At 37.7% G+C, this 21240-nt stretch overlaps 1 protein-coding gene across 1 annotated transcript in view; it reads left to right on the top strand.

Annotated features, from left to right (window-relative positions):
• The window catches only part of galnt18b (UDP-N-acetyl-alpha-D-galactosamine:polypeptide N-acetylgalactosaminyltransferase 18b), a 133477-nt gene extending 113597 nt beyond the window's left edge, over positions 1 to 19880 (top strand). Inside the window, exons 10-11 of the mRNA XM_088934762.1 lie at positions 8541 to 8705; positions 19109 to 19880. Of these exons, the coding sequence (XP_088790888.1) occupies positions 8541 to 8705; positions 19109 to 19255 (312 nt within the window). The 3' untranslated portion in view covers positions 19256 to 19880. The remainder of the gene's footprint in view (positions 1 to 8540; positions 8706 to 19108) is intronic.
• The last annotated feature ends 1360 nt before the right edge of the window (positions 19881 to 21240 follow it).

Genomic DNA, 21240 nt, shown 5'->3' with positions numbered 1-21240 from the left:
AAGGCAATTTTAATGTACATGTTCTAGTTTTTTTTTGTTTTTAAATGGCTCCTCAAGCGCTTGAAGTGCTATCAGCTAATGATGTTCAAAGCACTGCTTGAGGGAATACATGGGAGGAGAATGCAATTAAAAAGCCTGCAGACCGTGTGACTTATTGAATTAGCCACAAGTTACACGAGAGAAAATGTCAGCTCTCCCTCTGCGACCAACCTTGCTGTGTTCATTATTTTGAGCATTAGTCAAAATGCACACCTTATGGAGCACCTTTCTAACTTCCAACCTGGGTCACATGGCTCATGAATAGAAATGAAATGTGGAAGAGGTACCCTGTAAAAAGAAACAAGATTCCATTACCTAAATTGCACTTACTGCGTTAATTGTGAAGACATTAGCTAGCGACTAAAAACTAAAATGCAATTTATCAAACATCACTTTCAATGGCTTTCCCCTCTGCAGTCATTTAACTAACGAAGCATTGTGTTTGGATGAGATAAGTGGTATGCACTGGTACAACAAACAGCATTCTCTAGAGGAGCAGAGAGGCCAAACTAAATGACTTAAATGGGAAGTTGGGGTTTGTTCATTCCCAAAACCTAATTCTAATCATCAGACCATTTCTTTCTTTAGAGCAGGATAAGAACATTCTCTCACAGATAAAAAAATAAAACACTGTAATGGTCTACTAAGGGAGAGAAACATGCATTTGTTTTACCGTAGATCTCCCTGGCATATGTTTGCTTGTTTCTAGATTGTTTGGATAAGCACACACGTGGTCCATAATAATTAAGACAACGTCCTCAGGATATCAGACGTTGCTTGCTGAGTCAAGTAAAAGAAATGAGAAATGGATGAGTGAAGATGAAGGCAAATGTCAAAATGATGAATTGTTGGCATGCTCACATGGAGAAACAGGAGTTCACACGGATCGATGAGAAGTTTAAGAAACCTTAACCTGCCTTTTATTTAAACTTTTGTGCTTTGATATTTACGTTATAATTTTCTCTAAGATAACCCACTCCAGCGCCTGGCTCCCGGGTGAACTACAGACGCAACTTTGTCTTTAAAGTTAAGTTTTGATAGTCTTTTTGCCATTAATGAAGACTCAAACCACATCCAAGCCTCAGTCAACAGCACTTCTCAAAATAAGAACAAAGGAGATGCGTGGAAAGCCTTGAGACTTCCATCCCCAGGATATTATATAAGATATACATATTAAGAACAACCTGCATTACAGAAGTATGCTAAGGGATCTAGATAACACCAAAAGACTTTGCAATGAGCAGAGAGCTTTGAATACCGTTGAGAGACAAGGAAGTGATGATGTTGTGTCTCATTATACAGTGCAAGGCAGGTATGTCAGCATTGTAGTTAACACTGCAGGCTCACAGCTCCAGGGTCCTCAAGTTGGTTGCAGCGTTAGGCATCTGTCTGATTAGAGTTCACATGTTCTCCCCATGTCTGTGTGGGTTATCTCCAGGTGCGCCATTTTCCTCCAGTCTCTCAAAGGTACAGTATGCTAACTAGATCGGACTGGCTATTCTATATTGTCCTTTTCTCTGTGGCTGCTGTGATGGACTGGCGTCCAGTCCAAGGGGAAAACAGGCGTGTCCTCTTTTCGCACTCTATCCCCTAGGATAGTCTCTGTCTTGCCTTGACCCTCCCCTGGCCTGTTGAATTAGTATTAAACATTGCTGAAAAAACAGCAATGACTTCACTGTACATAAACTTGAAAACATGACTTTGACGTTGCTTTGCTTCATTGATGGTCACTTTTGTTGACTTACAGTGTTCTCAGTTATAAGCATATCTATGGATTTTGTTGTTCATGCTGTCGGCATACCTTTATCTTTTGAAGTGCAACATCCTATTTTAAGAAACAAACGAATGTGAATAATTCAGTTACTCAATTTGAATTTCTTATTGCCAAACTAATGATTTCTGTGCTCAGATGTTGTTTTTATCTGAAGACATAAGGCTTTGAGATTCGAAGATTTGCAGCAAATGAAGTGGATATCATTTTTTTCTACTGAGGGTTGTGCTATTTCTGTGCTTATCCCTTGTACTACAAAATAGTAAAAAAAATCTGCAGAAGAAATGAGAATTCAGTTTTGTGCAAATCTACAGTGATTGCCATCACAGTGCAAGAAAGACAAATGATATGTTTCAAAACCTTTAATAGCAGGATATATAATATTCATGGGATTGTTATAAATGAAACAAACAATTGTGAAGCAGAGATCAAATACTTGCCTGAAAAAGTACAAAACTAGTGGAATGCAAGTTTATCTAGTCTTTATACTGAAAAATTCAAGACTGTGATCATTTGTCAGTTATCCTTTTCATATACTGTAGCACACTGTATGTAATAATCATTTTTTAAGGATTTTTGTAGGCTGTAATTTAAAAAATGGTTTATGGGTCTGCAGTTAAAAGTGTTTCTAATTCTGCATTATTTCAGAAATAACTTCCAGAATTAAAACTTTCAACCATTTCAGAATTCAGTGTTGACAGTCTAGCAATTAGTTTAGCTCATTAAGATCTGGACTTGACATCTACAGTGCTGTACTATTCCAATCTCCACAGTACACTAGTAGTATAGATTGGGTGAGCTGTGTACAGTCATAGGCGTTCCCACGGCCCTAGGCAATGACAAGATATTGATGAGATAATCGTCTGCAAGGAGCAGTGTTTACAGTGGGCTTTGGAGCTCTGGGATGGTTTACAAATTGTTTAAGAAATTTTATGGATTGGGGTCTTAACATTAGAGAGGAGAGCTCTGAGGTGTGCCAAATAAATAAATAAATTCCTTGCACTTATATAGGGCTTTTCTGGGCTCTCCACCTTTTTTACACTATAGTGTCCCTGTCACTATACTGGGGCATTAGAACCCACACAGACCGCAGGGTGAGCGCCCCCTACTGGCCCCATTGACACCTCTTTCAGCAGCAACCTTAGTTTTTCCCAGGAGTCACCCATCCAGGTACTGGCCAGGCTCACACCTAGGTGATATAGCTGCTGGTGAATTAAAGACCTAACAGTATCACCAGCAAAACAGCTTAAATTTGAGAAAATACAGATTAAATGCCCAAAGGTCTAGCTGCATTATTCAGTTCGACTTATGAGGAATACATTTGTATAAAATCGTTTTTTGCATGTCAGACACATGAAATACCATCCTTATAAATGTTTAGCATCTCTAAACTCTAAACTCTCTCTTAACTGGAGATCACGAAGTCAGAATTCGAGGTGAGGATGCGGGTTTATTTTCGAATGCAAACCTGTAAAGAAGAGCACCTAGTCAAAACTGCTTTAATTTTATTCAGGACCTTGAATAAATCGTTTTTATGAATGTACTGGAAGTGAGGGGAGATCTGAATGCCCAAATAAATAAAACAAAACAGCTGTGAATGAAAAACGTGCAACGTATTCTAACAAATTTGTCTCTACTAGACAGAATGAACATTAGATTCTTATTAAGCATAACCATGCAATAAATATAATCAGTGACACACTCTATTAATTAAAGCTAATTTCCTTCTTGCCTCAACCAACACCTGTCCCCTGATACGCTCCGGGGAGCATGAAGGTTTACAGTGCTTTCATATTCTGTGGACCTAATAAAGGACTAAAACTAGTAAGAAACAGATCCCATAGTAAAAAACTAAATGAAAGTGCTCTATTGTTTATTCCTAAACACAACAGCTTTCTAATATCTTACATTACTATCATGCAAGACTGGATATACAGCTTTTCAGACAGGTTGAAAGCAGATTACGCAAACACCAATTTTAAAAAAAAATATTTTCCCTGTCTCTCTTTATCTGTTTTCACATTATTCTTTGTGATTTCTAGCCCATTCATTCTAATTCCGTAAATACTGTCCAAGTCTCCCTGATTAAATTTTACTGGATGAGGGCAGGAACATATCCGTGGGCTCTGACCTTGATTATAAAGAACTGTTCTCACAATGCACTTTTGTATGCAGTGTAAAAGGAACGGCTTCTTTCCGTCTAAATATTGAATGTAATTGACAGCAGGAAAAGCAAAAGAAAAACTCTGCAGGTATTTCACAGGTATGGAACCCAAGGCTTGTAAAAAGGTTAACTTCTCCAGATGAAGTGCCACAGCAAAATCTGACTTCACGAGCTGCAGCCAGCAAAACTGTTTCCAATGCTCCTTTCTGGAACATTTGTAATTGATAAATTGGTCAAATGTTCCACCTAGATTTCAACTCAAAATCTTTCCTTCGTAATGTGCAAATTTATTATGCACATTATTATTTTGTTAGCAAAACAATGTGTTGTAGCCTGCAAGTCCCAAGAACTACTCTTTAAAAATCTTTTTAACTAATTATCCTTTGGTATCAGCTGCACTCCTTATAAAGGCCATAAATAATAATGATAATTTATTAGCATGGTGCATCCTGACTGAAATTTACATCAGGATCCTGTGGTAGTTCTGACACTTGTCAAAACCTCCTGTGAAAAATAATGAAGCAATATTACTTTCAGATCCTTTGGTAATTTACTAGCTTGACAAAAAATTCCACAAACTGTGCAGAACTCTGGTAATAAAAGTAGACTGCTTCACACAGCAGGGGTCATGAATAAACAGTGCACTCTATATAGTTTTTTTTCCCCACACAAGAAATTATTTGAATACCTGCATAAAGTGTCTAATTATGTTTTGGTTCCTTTTGCCCTCTTCTAAAGATACAAACTTTTTCTGCTCCAGATTTTCTTTCTCACTTACACCTCTGAGCTAATGTGCCGTTAACACTGGGTGAGACTCACTTTGTTCTCGTGAATCATTGCAATGGATCACTATTCAGTAAAAACACGTTAATGTGGATTAATGTGGTTTGAGGCAGAAGTGTGGAGGAGTTGTCGGACCTCTGCAATTGTAACTAGAATGTTGTGGGCCAAACACTGGGCACTGCAGGTAAGGTACTTCACCCAAGAAAAATGCCCAGCTGTATAAACAAGTACAAATAAAAGTTTTGGACAAAAGCCTCAGCCAATTGAATTAATAATATATGTTGACAACTGCCAATGAATGGAGCTTGATGTTTCGTGAGACCCATTAAAATGCAGCAAAGAATATATGTATACTGTATTGCTTTAGATGCTTTTGTTGAATATGAAATTAATTTCCATGCCATCTCTGTGAATTAAACATGAAATCCTGGCACTAATTATACCTGAGCTGCACACATTTCATGTTCTGGAAGCTTGTGCATTAATTTGTTTGCAAACAGCTGCATTAACTATGCAGTGGAATGGTTGGAAGGGACAAGCTGCAGATGCCAGCTGTTGAATACAACAGCTCTTTGACCAGGAACCCTGCTTCCATCACTACATCCAGGTGTCTGCAACATTCTGAGTACTGGAGCTCCATTAAAGCTGACTGTGCTGATGTGCATTTTCATTTCAAATGCATGAAAGGTCTCTATGTAAATTGCTGCAATCTGTAAGAGCTGTTTTATCTTCTATTGTGCCAGCTAAATTAAACTAGGACTTTTTTATATTGCGGTGGGTAGAATTTAAGCACAGCTACAAAATCCGCTTCTTTTGGTTGACCTTGGAAAATGTGGTCCTAAGGGATTTCTGTTCACAATGATGCTCAATAAACAATCAGGAGTGTCTGCCAAAAACTGATCGGAGACTAATCAACATTTATGAGCTCCTTCACCGGTACTTGAGTCAGTCATTATTCCTTGTGCAGGAGAACTGTGACAGGCACAAATCCACAGTATGTATAATGCAGTGGCATGGGGAATGCATCTCTCATACTCAGCATCCACAGTAGCTCTGCAGGAGCTGAATGATTTTGTGCAGTGAATGATTGCAAAACACTTAATTTTTTGGACAACCTTTACCCATCTTGTCAGTATATTTGTATGGGCAGTATCACTTTTTATTCCTATAGTCTTATATATGAATCATTCTGGATTACACAGTGTCTAAAACCATACGATTTTGCAAGTCTGACCCTATTCTTCTGATCAGGTACATACCTTCACAGTTTAAAACAGCTAGGGACAGGGAAAAAGATATGAAATTCCACACAGCTGAAGTATTTATGCACTTATTGTACCAAAGCTTTATGCAGATCATTCAATTATGCAATTATGCTTGTTTCTTTCTAAAGCTAGCATGTCATTCATATCGCAATATTCTTCAAGTAGAATGGCTCCCTGGCTTAGTGTGTGTTATTTCAAGATAGGGAATTCAAACAAACAACAACGTAACCACCAAACTGTGCACTGCCTGAAGCCATCCTGTAAAAACAATTAATAGTTTTTATCCCCAAAGACTAGAAAGCTCCCCAAAGGAATACAAGTTTCAATCTGGTCTGTCTTTCAGTGGGCTGTAGTGTTTGAACAGCTGTAAAAAGTTACCCGGTAATAAATGACATACAGTATAGTCTATAGGTAATCCAGTGAACCTATCCTCATATTCAAACTTCTTAATCTTGTGATTTATATTTCTAGGTTAGGGTTACAGAGTACTTAATTTACTTTGGATATATTTAACCTGCTCTAATTAAATAAATAAAAAACTGATACAAACCTATTATTGATATTGTTTAACTATATGATTTATATTGTTTTACAGCAGCTGCAATATTGTTTGCTCGCAAAAAAAATGTACATGGAGCAATACCGTTAGGTCAGGCTTCATGATTTTGTATTTTAACTTGATTTCAAAGGTTTTATTATGGGTATGACAGAATATATATCTCAGCTGGTGAAAACTGATAGAAACTGACTGCAAGTCAATAGACAAGATAATGTCAATCATTCAGCCGTGCCTCTGTAAGATAATTAAAAAAATCAAGAAAACACATGGCTAATAAAGGATTTAATATATAGCTGGAACACAGCTTAAAGGTATCATGGATTTTTGAGCCCTTTTCTATGGTAAATCTATTATTAGGTCTTAAATGCTTGTGCTCTGAACTGCTTTGACAGGTTAAGCCACTCAGAAAATTAAGCTGCCTGGAGTAGAATGAGGGAGAAAGGATCAAACCTGTCAGAAATATTTATCTTAATACTAAGTTAGAAATCCCCAGTAAAAAAAGCGTGCTTTGGCTGCAATTATTTGATTAGCCATTGTTAGAACTGAGAGCTTTAACTTAAATTTTCAAAGATTCCCCTTAAATATGAATTGCCTTTTGTGTAGTTTATAATTGTGTCGTGCCTACGTGTCCTAAAGTAAGGGGTTACAAATTGCAATGATGTGATTTTAAGAAGGAAAATCTTAGAGGGGTGCGTCTTTCCAGTTATCGATCAAACGTGAGAAATGCTCACTGAACGTTTGTAACTTTACTTGTAGAAGCAGGATTCAATCGAAACAGAGCGCTACAGATTCCTGTTAGGGAAACCTCATACTGTATCCTAACATTCTGTTTGCCTTTGTATTGCTTCCTCTACAGTCTTTAATAAAAGTAAATGAAGATGGAAACATCCAAGTCTTTTTCATAATTACCTTCTTCTTAAAGTGTTCAGTTTATGTTTTGCTTACCTGAAGACTTTGCACCTGCCTACGCTAAATGTAATCTCCCATTCTTGGGTGTGTGCCCATCCTTGAATTTTGTTGAGATCTTTTTGAAATACAGTACTCTACCTCTAGCAAATTAGTTAAGAAAGAGCTGCACATCTATCCCAAATATACATCAAAGCATACGGTATGATATTATAATCAGAGTTTCCTAATTGGTCGCTTTCCTCTGTTTTCCTTGTTCTACTGAATATGTATTTATTCATGATGAATTCGGAACATCAGGAATATCAAAAGGCAATTCTGGGAAAAGCTTTAGAATGGGAATATGTTTTTAAATCTAGATTTTGGGGGTTGTTCTCAGCTAGATTTTTTCATATCAGCTGTTTACAATCTTTGTGTTAGCAAATTGTACCCTGCTCGGATCAATGTAGTTTTTTTAAGTCTGGCGTCCACAAGCCGAAGCTGCTGGCGCTGACAATGTAGTGGAACTCGCGTTTGCCATGCAATTCATGTTTCATGAGAAAGAGCACTTTGGAAAGAAACTGACACACCAGAGCATGTGCTTGTGGCCTGTTAATGTGGCCATTGGATACTTCGTGGGACACAGGAGAGTAAAATATTTATGTTGAAACCAGGGTTCTGCCAGAAAAAAAAAACTGTTTAGCTCAGTTTTAGCAGATGACTATGTGTTCCTTTCCTTTATAATATGAAGGATATAAAACACTTTCTTCATCATTTACAGTGTACATGTATATATGTAATGTGTGTACTCATTCAGCTTTTCCCCATCATGAGGTCTTTTGAAATTATCCGCCCAGCATATTGTAAACTTGAAACTAAACAAGTATTAGTACATACATTATGTTGGCCTTTATTTTGTTACTACTTGTAGCTATGGTTTGCTATCCTGTTGTATTTCTTGTGGTGTAATACAACAAGAAAAAATAAATACACCTTTTAACATGCCTGCGTGTTTCTGCTGCTTGCTGTGTATTTTGTTACAAAACACTAATTCTGCGTGTTCTTTCATTTCAGAATGTTTATTACACCAGTACCCAGCAGTTCCATGTAGGTGTCCTGAGCCCCACCATTGATGATGATGACAACAAATGTCTGGTGGATGTCAACAGCAGGCCCAGGCTGATTGAGTGCAGCTATGCCAAAGCAAAGAGGATGAAGCTATACTGGCTGTTTACTCAGGTAAGAAATAGCAGCAAATGAAGCTAAATTGAATATCGACCAGGTGTCAAAAAGCCAAAACCCTATTCAATGGCTATAAAAATAATCATATTTCCAGCAAAAAGATTTCATGGAAAATAATGCAGACGTTCTAAGTTATTTGGTCCAGGATCATGAAGATTAAAAGATTTGCCTCTGACTCATCAAGATACCACAAGGCACTTTGCCATGATTGTCAGTGAGCTTGACTGTTAAGTACATAAGAAATGTTAAAACTAAGAACAGGTCTTTTGGTCGATGTAACTTGTCATTTTGTGAGTCGCTAATTGATCAGAGGATCTCATCCAGACATGTTTTCAAGAACTCTGATCTAACCAATGTATCGGCTTCAACAATACGGCTGGGTAACTAGTTCTCATCTCCCACTGGAATAATGAAAGTGTCTCCTGTTCTCAATTTTAAACGCACTTTGCCTTATTTGCCATTTGTGTCTTCTTGTTTGTATTTCACTGTTGATTTAGTGTCTCATTAAGAAGACACGCTATTTGCTAACCCATTAAGGGTTATTTAGAACAAATGAATGAATCATGTTATGTTTACACAAAAGTGTCAAGGAGTCCACATTTACTTTGAAAACTTTCTCACGCTACCTAAAAATGACGGGGTGTTTTTTCTCCATCAGCTGTAAAGTTGTTTACAAGTCAGAAGGTTTAAATGAGCCAAATTGTTTTTAAGCTAAGGTTTTAAGCTGACATAAATTTCCAGTGGAGATTTTTAGATACTGTATATAAATTCTAAAGCTGTATAATAGCACAGATGCTCAAAGGCACAGTAGAGTCATAAATTAGTCAAGCCGGAATGTAAGTCTGTCAAAACTAATGGCCATGTCAGTGGATGGGATGTAGAAAAACACATTATTCTGTGACTTTGGATAATGCTAGCAGGATGTAACTTAAGACTGCAATTAGATTATAAGTCAAAAATCATATCTCAGGGCAAGAGTATTTGGATACAGAGATATCTCAGACATGAATTCGGTTAGACTATTTCTCTAGAAGCCATCTATATTCATGTCAAAGAAGAGAAAATATATTGCATTATTTTTATCAACCCTAGAAATGCAGAAGATGACACCATAAAATAACCCACATGATATGCCCCCCTGACCAAGCAAACAGACATCACTTTGTGCAGGAGGCTAAGACTTAAATATGTACATTGGGAATCACTGCTCAAATAAGTGAATAATATTATGTGTAGTACTACATACTACATACTAAGTGCCCCCTTCTTTGCATGTGTGATCGGGCAATTCTAAATTTTCTAATAAATCACAACTGCCCATTATGTTTTGTCTTGCCGACCTGATTTGGAATAGCCCTAATTTTGTTTACATCTTAGCTCACAGCTACGAACACACGGGACAGACCTGAAGTGCAGAACTGACCAGATTCGAAACACTCGTCTTTTAACATGTCACTCTACCGATTGGAGAGCATCCCTCACAGCCGCGCTGCATCCCTGAAAGTGGCCAGGTGCCCCCAGGCGCTGCCGTATCACGGGCAGAGAGAAAGAGCCCCTGCTCACTATTCCCTAGAGGTTAGGGTTTGGACTAATGTGCCAGACTCGAACCCTAGATCATAGAGCCAAACCTTCACTCAGAAAAGCCCTGTATGCAAGGTTTTAAGGTACAGCAGGACTGGGTGCATTGCTTTAGACAAGTACAGACTAAGGCCCAGTATTGCAGTGATTTAGCTCTGCCTTTTCGGATGCATAACAGTGATTTACAGAAGGTCCCATTTTTGTATTTAACAATGTACTACTATTTAAACATTGTGGGAGCAAAAAAATAACAATCTGTAAACTCAAGCAGCACTCATTCAAGAACATTACATTACAAAGGAGAGGAGGAGGCCATCTGGCCCATTTTGTTTGTCTGGCTGTTCATAAGCAATCAGTCCCAAACTCTAATCCAGCCATTCCTTGAGCGATGACACTGCCAACTTTAACAACTTGGCTGAAAATGAGAAAGCAGTGCAATCTTTTTGCTATTTTTTTTTACTTCTGACACACAGAAACTAGACCAGTAAATAGTAGAACAGTCAACTAGACCAATCTGAAGAAGTGCGATACAAAAATGATTGATTGTAAAACACTCCACAGTCTGGCGTCTTACACATGTAAAGTCATTTTAAATAACTTGAGAACTAAGAGCTAAGATTTGAGGCAGAGATCCGCGAAATTGATCTCTCTCCCTCGACTGGAATAATCATTAAATTAATCTTTTCAGCTGCATATCTGGTATGTTTTAAAGCAGTTTATTGCTAACCACAAATATTACATATATTTTAGCTGTGCCATGAGATCAGCAGATTTCAGGTCTCTGTTTTCAACAAATGGTTTTCCATTATTATTTTATGCAAATAACAAAGGGGGCAGCACCAGATTATTAATTCACTGGAGGATGAAGCTATTATTAAGAAGCATGCCTTTCTATGAAAATGCTGTAACTTCATCAGAGAGTAGCCATTTTCTTAGGCTGAAGAATATGCCTTACAATTCGTCCCATCAGAGACAAATCCCATCAGAGACAGGTGCGCTGTAGCAGAACTGATGAACGCTGACATGCAAACTATCACTGCAAGCCTCGTCCGACACACAATTTCGAAACCGCTGCCTACTGCCTCGTGTGGAGTCACTGCAGAAGCTACTGATTTAACAAGCGGCTCCCCCCTCTAGTCAGAAGCGCTCTATTATACAGAATAAAACAGAGGGTATTATTACAGAGCATTTCTTCTCTCACATGGCAATGATCTCTCTTTCATTCACTGAAATCTTCCTGTTTTCTAACTTTGCTTCGAAGCACCACGCGTTCCTCTTCCTCCCTCACACCCTTGATGGGTCAAGCAGAAATGTGAAAACATTTCTCACCACCTCTGAAAACAGTGCGTGTTGGGCCTGCAAGCCACTATCGCTTCTTCACCTCCCGTAATGCAATCCTGATGGCGCCAAACCAGAGCAATTTAATCTGTGCCAGGATGTGACCGCCTGAACATATGTTACTTCTGCTCTTTTTTTTCCAATTTCTTTATTTTGCTGGTCATGCGTAGGCCCACACACCGGCTAAAGCCGTATGGACCTCTTGGGGAATTATCAAAATAAAAAATTCTTAATAAAAATTCTTTTTAATACGGGCTGTGGGATGTCTGGTTCTTAAAACATAACCCATAACATAAACATCGTCCCACATCTAGAATTGTAAACTGCCAATACTAACAGTAGTTATGGTGGATCTTTTGTTCAATGTTTAATATTTTATCATTGGCAGAAGCGTTACTTGTAATAAGTACAGACCTAATTTAATTGGTGTACCTAAGGAAAGTGATATCTTGCAAAGAGGTCTTCTGTCAAAAAAGATGAAAAATTCCTGCTTTGTAGTACAAATGTGAAGACAGCACATTTTTTAAATTCACTACAAAAACCTTAATTTTAAAAGTCAACAATCAATTTGAGCATATATGGTAGCAATAATTCTTTACACGTACAGTAAGTATTAATTTCAGATGAAGGACATTCAGCTCCCTGAGGAAATGAAGTTATCAGAATATTATCTCAATTGCTCTCAAAATACACTAATTTAAAATACAGTACAGGTATGTATTAAGAATAAACCCCTGCAACTCTGATTTCGAAGACGCAGTTAATGGATGGATTAAGAATAATAATAAGAATAAAATGGTGTGGTGCTTTCCTCCTTTTATGTACTTTTGGATGCACTGCATTGTCATCATCTTGTCGCTTTGGAACAGTTTCTTTTGTTAAGATATGTTCCTGAAATTGGTTTTAGAACTAAAAGGAAAAATAACATTTGATATCTGCAGGACTGTTATACAGTAACTGGGAAATGCGTTTCAAGTGAAAGGTTTTTGCACATTGTATTACCAGCCATTCATTACGGGAATGGCAGAGACTGTGATAAACTTGCTTCAGAGCCACAGCAGGACTCTTAAATGGTCAAGATAATTTCGCAGAACATTCAGTTAGTTGCTTTCATTATCATTATTTTATTTACAAAGTATGGCCCATGTACTATAAGAGGCATCTCAAGAAAGGCTGCTCTTTAAAATACTAAAATTAATTGCCCTGTGAAGGCTCCATTTAATATGTTCTGTTTTAAAGTTCAAATCCTCTTGAGGTAGTTTTATAATCAAAGTCTGAGGCAGGAAATGGTATGAAAGGTAAAGTTAAGTGTGAATCACAAAGTGTTATTAAAATAATATTTTCTTTTTACTGAGATGGCCTAGCATCCTGCCCAGGGTCTGTCTTGCTTTGCAGCCACTGCTTGCCTGGTTAGCAGTCCAGCTTCACACTGGGACTGTGTACTGGATAAACCGATAAGAAAAAAAAGAAGGATGTTCTTTTTAATTAAATTAGCTCACTTTTGGAAACTTACAAGAGGCTCAACCAGTAGAGCACATGGTCTGAGCACTTAGTGAGCTCTGTGACCCAGATGCTACTAGTTTAAACCTGGATTGGGTGTGGCCAGGATTCCCCAAGCTACAACTCAGAGCAAGTGCTTGACTGCTGGGGGTGAGGAGTATCATGAATACTCCATGCGAGAACCATGCTTTGGGGCTGCTTTGCTGCCTCAGTACTTGGATGGCTTGCCATCATTAATGAAACCATGAATTCAGCATTGCTTCAGCAAATTCAGGAGGAGAATGGCAGGTCATCCATTCATCAGCTGAAGCTGAACTAAAAGGGGGTCTTGCAGCAAGACAATTATCTTAAATATACAAGCAGATCTAAAACAAAATTGGCTGAAGAAGAAATTTTGCATTTTGGATGGAAATGTCAAAGCCCAGACCTAAACCCCATTGAAGTGTTATGACAGGACCAGAAGTGAGCTATTCATGGAAGAAAGCTCTCAGATGTCACCGACTTGAAGCTGGTCTGTAAGGAAGAATGGGTCAAAATTAATTAAATTTGATGTGCGACATTGATAAACAGTTGCAGGAAACATCAAGTTGAATTCTTTGCTGCTGAAGAAAGTACCACCTGTTACTGAATTTGTTCACAGACTTTTTCACACAAATATACTTACTGTTGGATCATTTTGTTAATTACATAATCCAAATATTTTATGTATTTTTTGTTATACATTTGTCTTATCCTAATTGTCTTAATGGTTTATAATATAAAGCTTATGAAGATCGAATTACTTTGTAGGGCTAAAATACACAAGAATATGGACCATTTAAGAAATTATCATTTTCTTAATGGTGGTCAAATGGAATGGCACTATAAGACAAACCTAGCTTGAGATAACTCTAAAAGTGATGTTTAAGTGTAACAGCTCCATAAAGTCATCTTCAATGGATTTTGCCTTGCGTTTGTACAGTGAGCTGTGGTAATTCAGATGTACTGGCATTATCCCAATGCAATAAGCTTCACCACATGGTACAGGTGGTACACACTGGATAGCACATTTCTGACAAACTGCCACTGGGTCTTTAATAAGAGTCTTTATGGGTAAGGAATATTTGGGTTATCATACAAATTTTATCATTCTAAACACCCACATATAAGGTATTAATTCCCGCAGCTTTTATTTTGTAAATGTTCATCATTACCAAGGCATTCTATAGATAGAAAACACAATTATTTGTATTATTTAGGGATGAACCAATCTAGTACAGGGTCAACCCAGAGTTTTACACATATGCACTGAGCACAAGCACAGATCACATTGTGCATCTTCCTCTTGGCTTGTATTCACTGCCCTGGAGCACCTACCACTGCATTTAGAGTATGGTCTGACCTGTTCATTTTATACAAGGAATCTCTTCATTGATATTAGTATGGAAATATGCTCTTTGTAATACTGTAGTTCGGAAGTGCAAAACAATCCTTATAATAGTATCAGAGCTTTCATTCATTAATGACTCTCGTTTCCTAATTGGATTCATTCTCTTTTTTTAACATCACAGAATTCCCCATATGCAAAAATATACAGTACACAGAGGTTAATGCGCTGGAAAGGAAGACTACAAAGGCCATTTTGATTATCAATTATTTCTGGTTTGTTATTTTACATTTCTATACTCCCTTGCTGTTTCACCCAGAAGAACATAATTCTAAGAAAGAGGTGTGTTAATACTATACAAAGAGCACAGATTTTTTTTTACTATGGGAAAAACACCCATAAGGATTATCTAGCACTAACAACTGTTTTAATTTAAAAAAAAAACTCTTTTGAGATATATTGTATGTAATACTGTGTTGGGCTGACAGATGTTAATTACATAGGCTGATTCATCCAAACTTTTAATTCAAATCTCCTCACCTTTGACCAGACACTGTGAGGCTCTTTGACGATGACTCAGGTGTACCACAATTATATTTTTTGTGTCATTTAGACCTATTCTTTCTATAACACTTATTAAAAAATCAAGAGAATAAAAAATGTAGTTTATCTATACAGAGGGCTATGCTTCTCAAAATATATTTACATTCTTGAGGCAAAAAAGAAAGAATGGAATAAAAAGCTAACTCTTTTTAAGTCTAAATCTCCAGGGTGGAAAGGCTTTCCAATCTCAAAGACATAGAAGGGTTTTGAAGCTGTTTTACTTTCTAGCTCATTAAAACTCTGAACAAGAGGGCTCTTAAAAGACAAATGAGAACTGACAGCAAACAAGCAAGAGGTATGAACAGTGAACAGCCTAAACTGTAGGTGTTAAAGACAAAACTGTGTAAAATCTGTTAGTTTAATCTGTGAATATACAGTATTCTCCTTAACATTGGCTTTTTCTAAAGATGGAAGATAAGACTACACAATGTATCAGATGTTTTCACTTTTTCCAGGTGGGGCTACACTTCAATAGTGAACACAGTGTCCCCTCTTAAGTGTGAAGATGCTTTGAGATAAATAATACTGTATGAATGCAATTAATTTTATTAAGTTATCATGTTTTTGTTGCTGTTATTCATACTGTATGTGAAGTGTGACTCTGAAAACAATAAGGCCACTCTCTTGGTAGCGATTCTTTCAATTAAGAATTCAGGTTTCACGTTTTTTCATAGCTTCTTCTCATACTGAGATTATGAAATGAGGCATGGTTACAGTACATTCTCTGAGAGTTTGGCACTCTCCATTTCCCCCCTTAATTCCAAGAGACAGACGTGACATCTTTTTTAGCTGATGAATAAATGCGATGAATGGATAGTAATGATTTTTCAGATTTAATTTGAGCTGATACTCCATCTTCAGAACAAACAAGTATTTTTAGAATATATGATGCATTATAACTTATTGAACTTTCTAAAGAAAGAATGTTTCACACGATCAGGTCTGCTGTAAGTCATGAAGTATAAGTCAGCTAACTGTGTAGGTCTGATGGTGTAGCTCAAGGGCAGTCCAGTGACATGGTGGTTGTCATTATGACCTTTCAGCTTCAGGACCTGGGGTCCAGTTCTAACTCAAGCTTCTTGTCTCTGTGGACTTTGCATGTTCAACCCCATGTTTGCATGGGTTTTTGCCAGGTGCTTTCTTCCCAGTTACCAAAGAAACACAGGCTCAACCTGATTGCCTACTCTAAACCAACACTTTCTGAGGGTGATATGCACAGGTTTCATTTTAAGGAGTTGTCTATGTAAGTATGGAGAACAGAACTGAGGACAATGGATCAAGTGACCTCCTCTCATGCTCTTTCTGATATTCTGTACTCCAGTCAAAGGGAGTGTGACTTTGTTGCAGTAGCCACCAGTTTCGTCGTGAGTTCTAGCTGAATAACACAAGAATCTAAAACCTTAAGTGCCTTTTCTTGCTCAAGGTGTCTAAAACATAACCCAAAACCCATCGCTGTCATGTCATATCATAACCCATAGATTCAGTTGTGATGAAAAGGAAAAGATGCATCAGAGACGCTTTTCTCATGTGTAGGAATAATGTAAGATGTTCAGATGTCATTCCTACTGTAAATCAGTCAGAATGATTGGGAACCTGCATACTTTATACTTTGAAGCATACTTAAAAAAAACGTCCTACCCTTTGGTAAACAAATTACATCACAATCATTTCAAAACTCGGTCTCAGCTGGCAGTGCACAGTGATGATACTCAGCCTGCGAGTGTTTTTCAGAAGGGATAAGCTAAAATCAAACAGCTGCCATGGTTTGAGGGCTTCTAGTACTGTGGAGACAGAAGATAACTGGGAGCCAAGCTTAAGGTGTTTAGTTTCAGAGAATTACAGTTGCAAATGGTGCAACTGTCATGCTATGCTATGAGCACATCATCAAATAAAGGGGAATTAACATTTGCTGGATGAAACTGCCCAGTAGGCTATGGGAAATGCAAAGAGTTCGTGTGCCTGAGACTAACAGTTGTTCAAATCGCTGGGAACTGCCTTCGGGTCATGCTTTTATGTGTCAGCCACATGGAGTGGGTCTTTGAACAGAGATGAAAATGGAGAGGGTTAAAATAAGGAACTAGAACTTCAACCCTCACATCAGAACTCCAGAGAAACATCTTTTATAGTGTGTCTCAAGACATCTGGTAGAATATTTTGTACTAAATGTCTTATTTTGCGTTCTTTTAAACTCACCTGTTTTATTTTATTCCAAACTGTACACACCGAAAAAGAGACCCACAACAAACATTTTGCCCTTTTGCATTTAAAAGATGATGCCATGAGGTTTAGAACAAAGGTCATTTATGTGGTGAGGAAATGCCCAGTGGAATGTTCTCACAGATCTTGTCCTCACATTGACAGTAATACATACCCCATTCGCCCCAGACACAGAAACCTCTGATTTTCCATTAATTCCAACATGATGGACACACACAGAGATATACTACTGACTTCACATGTCAAAAAGGGGGTTCAACAGACAACTCGAAGAAGCAGTAATAGAAGCTCAGACAGACAGGCCTCCTGCTGGGCACACTTAGAAGTCATACGCCGGAGATTAAAAGAAGACTCTAGCACTCATTGCCTGTTATCTGGTATATTTCATAAATGTAATCTTGCATGTCTAATGTTTAAAGTTAAGATCCCTTGAAAAACAAAAAGAAGCTGAAACTGTAGACTAACCCAGAGTATTACAGACACCGGTGAAACCTATTTTTGTATTCTGTTTCCTGCACTCTGTTCCTGAATCTCGTGCTTGTGACTGCAGGGTGGAGGACTAACTTGGGTGTGGCACTAGGTGGCGCTGTGCTTTGGGAGGCCCAAGGCAGTTACCAGCGATTATTAGTCTGAAGCACATGCACTCTTTGCATTTTGTTTTGTTTAGTTTTTGTCTTGATTATTTTTGTAAGTCAGTTAGATTGGCTTACGTAAACCATTAATATTACAGTTATGTGGTATGGAATATAATCAAGCAGCTGTCTTTGACAAGCGAGTGACCAGAAATTACAGGTCATTGCATTCCTCCAGCATTCATATTGATCCCAAGTTTAAGATTCTCAAGTAGATCATTGCACAAATTTCTTACTATTTTTTTCTAAATTTGTCATTGCAAATTGTATTTATCATATACCCACCCAATTCAGAATAGCCATCCGTTTCCAGAACACTTGCAATGACTGAGGCAAGAATGGGGCTTGTAAACATGCTCCTCCACAATGCCACCTGTTAAGCCATTTGTCACTTGCCATGACGCAATCTCTCACAGTGGCTGGCAGGAGAGTGAGCACTGATAGAGCAGAATGTCTCTCACTGCCTCATCACAAGTCTGCAGGCACTCAGCAAGCCACCGCTGCATCCCAGACAGCTGAGAGAGCCCTATCCCAGTGCCAGTTGTGCACGACCATTTGGTGTATCCCTGTAACAGCTAGCAAGTGCCATTACCCAGGTGTGAACTAGCGATGTCTGGGCCATAGAGGTCACCATGGCTCTGTGAGCAAGTAACTTCCTATTTCAGTGCTGTCCTAAACCAAGGTCCTGATGACTTAATCACCAAAGTTACTAAACCCAGCATCCAGGTTAAACTCCACTTTGGGCTGCTACAATCTGGCCTCCCTAAAATTCGCTTCTAATTCAGTTGGTGAAACAGTTTCTCACTTCTCCACTTAATCTGCTGCAGTGCAACACTCAGGTGAGACTGCACTTCAGCAGTTGATGATATGGGTCCCTTCACATATGTAAAATCATTTTACATAGGGATCATTAGGGATTAAATCACTATAAAAATCCAATTATTTGTATATAACTACAAGTATTATTATAATAACAACAACAATAATAATACTTATTAAACAGAAGTGCTTTCATGTAGTTCTGTGCCTTACAATTTATCAACGTGACACAGTCTAGCTTTGTGGAACCCAAACACCAAATGTTATTTTGTTAGTGTCAAATGTTTCTAAAGCGCACCCTTTAAGTGGAAGACTTTTTAATACCTCTGGGTTTTTTTGTCTTCTAGGGAGGTTCAATTCAGAACAGGAAATCAAAAAGGTGCCTAGAGCTGATGGAAACTAGTGACAACGAATTTGGATTCCAACTTGTGCTCCAGAGGTGCTCTGGTCAAAGATGGACAATCACTAACGTCTTGTCAGGAGCAACTCTGTGATGGAATCTTACCTCATCTGAGCGAATGATTGCCAACATACAGCACTGGAAAGGGTTGAAAAGTGAGAGGGTACTCTCTGCTGTTTATGCCTTTTAAACACATTTTTATTTTTGAGAAAACAAAGAAGATGTTAATCCTATCATGTCAAAACAAGAAATTTACAGCATCTTGATGTCCTGCTTTTTTACTTAATGACATCATGTGATGAATATCAAGCTTTTTTTCAGGATAAATGTGTTTATAAATCAGATATTAAAATCTGCATTTCATGAGAAAAGAACTCCCTAATGCATATTTCAGAATATATTGTGCAAAGAATGCATAATTACAGTATGTGTTGAAGTCCTTATCTGAGGGTTATACACTTCGCCCTATTCTGTTCATTCTTAACTTGATACATTTTTGCTACTGTGTAGCAAACATTTACATATTTTCCTGCTGTATTTTATTTTTCTTCTAGTGTCTCAGGTTTGTAGAGTAAGTTTATTTTGAAATCAAGCTGTATGGTTATAAGGAAGTGCTAACAGGCTGGAATATGTCAGACTCAAGATTTTTTCTAAATGTAAATATTGGTAAAGTTCAATCTATTTATAATATCTGAGAGTAAAAAAGAGGAGTGAAGCCGACGTCTGTGCTTATGTGTGTTTTTTTTTAGTACTGAAAGCTGTCCTTCCATTTTTAAGGGAAGAAAGACAATCCTTAGCAAACATCATATGAACTAATGAGAAAAATAAGCAAATGGAAAAATATTGCTAGTAAGTTATTCCACATGAGAGATAATGAATCAATTCAGGTTTGTTTTTGTGACTTAATGTCCCATGCCTCTCTGAATAATGATTTATTATTTATTAAGAACAGAATAAAACAGCTACATGAGGCATTCAAGTGGGACCGTACACTCCATTTGTTCTTTGTTTATTAAGTTTTTAAAGCCGGCTGACAATCCTAAGCTTCAGCAAGAAATGTAATTATTTTTCCATTTAACTTGTATGGGATACTCTAGCTTTGCATGAAGCAGAGCTGCTGTTCTTTGACAATGGCAGAATATCAACTACTGCCAAACAAACTGAGTGAGGCACTTTGAACACATCTGCTATATTATCAAGGAAACCTCTTTCAAACTCTCTGTTGCTAACAGAAAACTCAAACATTGCCATTTCTCCTCAGATACCTCATGTCATTACAAAGCAATTATCTGTTTTTCCTCACCGCGTCAAGCACCTCAGCTCGATCAGGACAAGTCAAAAATGTACTTGGAGTTAAAACAAGAATGTCATGATAAGTTACTAGAGTGAAACAGCGGAAAAACATTCACTGACAAAAATTACTAGGTGGAAAATCTTCGATGATGACTTGTATAAAGGGGGGATTAACCCTCCAACTAAGCAAACAAGAAAGCTTGAAATTCATGTGTTGATAGATCACTTAATAAATTCTATTGAAAACACAACCTACAAACATAACTTATCAAATGTTGGTGTGTCCACATTTAGTCATATGCATGCCATTAGACATACAGTATAGTAATCAAAGATCAAATGAATGGTCCCATAATCTGTCTGTAAAGCAAGTGCTAAATTGATTTTTACTTGCTGGTGGCTGGTGCTCATGTGTATATCTACCTAGCTCCCCCTCCTGGTTGTAGGCGAGGTTGCCCTGATGCCCTAATGACATTCACATTGTGACTTTCTGGAGTCGAGAAACTCATGCTTTCTAACAATATCATACTCAAGCAGTCAATTCAGTTAGCAGTTAGTTGTGACATTTATAATATGGTTTAAGCATTTCTTACGTTTCCAGTGAGTTTCTGCATATGAACACTGCATAGAAATTTGTGTTATAATGCTTATAAAACAATTTGTAAGAAAATGCTGAAAATAAACGCACTACTGAAACATCACCACCCCCATTCACCTTCATCAGTTTTTAATACTTGTGCAACCTTATCTGAGTAATGCATTCCACATTGAAGTCTGGAGGTTTAA

The sequence above is a fragment of the Atractosteus spatula genome, chromosome 16 (genome assembly GCF_055471065.1).
Source record: "Atractosteus spatula isolate fAtrSpa1 chromosome 16, fAtrSpa1.hap1, whole genome shotgun sequence".
In the NCBI taxonomy this organism is placed as follows: domain Eukaryota; kingdom Metazoa; phylum Chordata; class Actinopteri; order Semionotiformes; family Lepisosteidae; genus Atractosteus; species Atractosteus spatula.
This window is presented reverse-complemented; position numbering and strand designations above follow the sequence as displayed.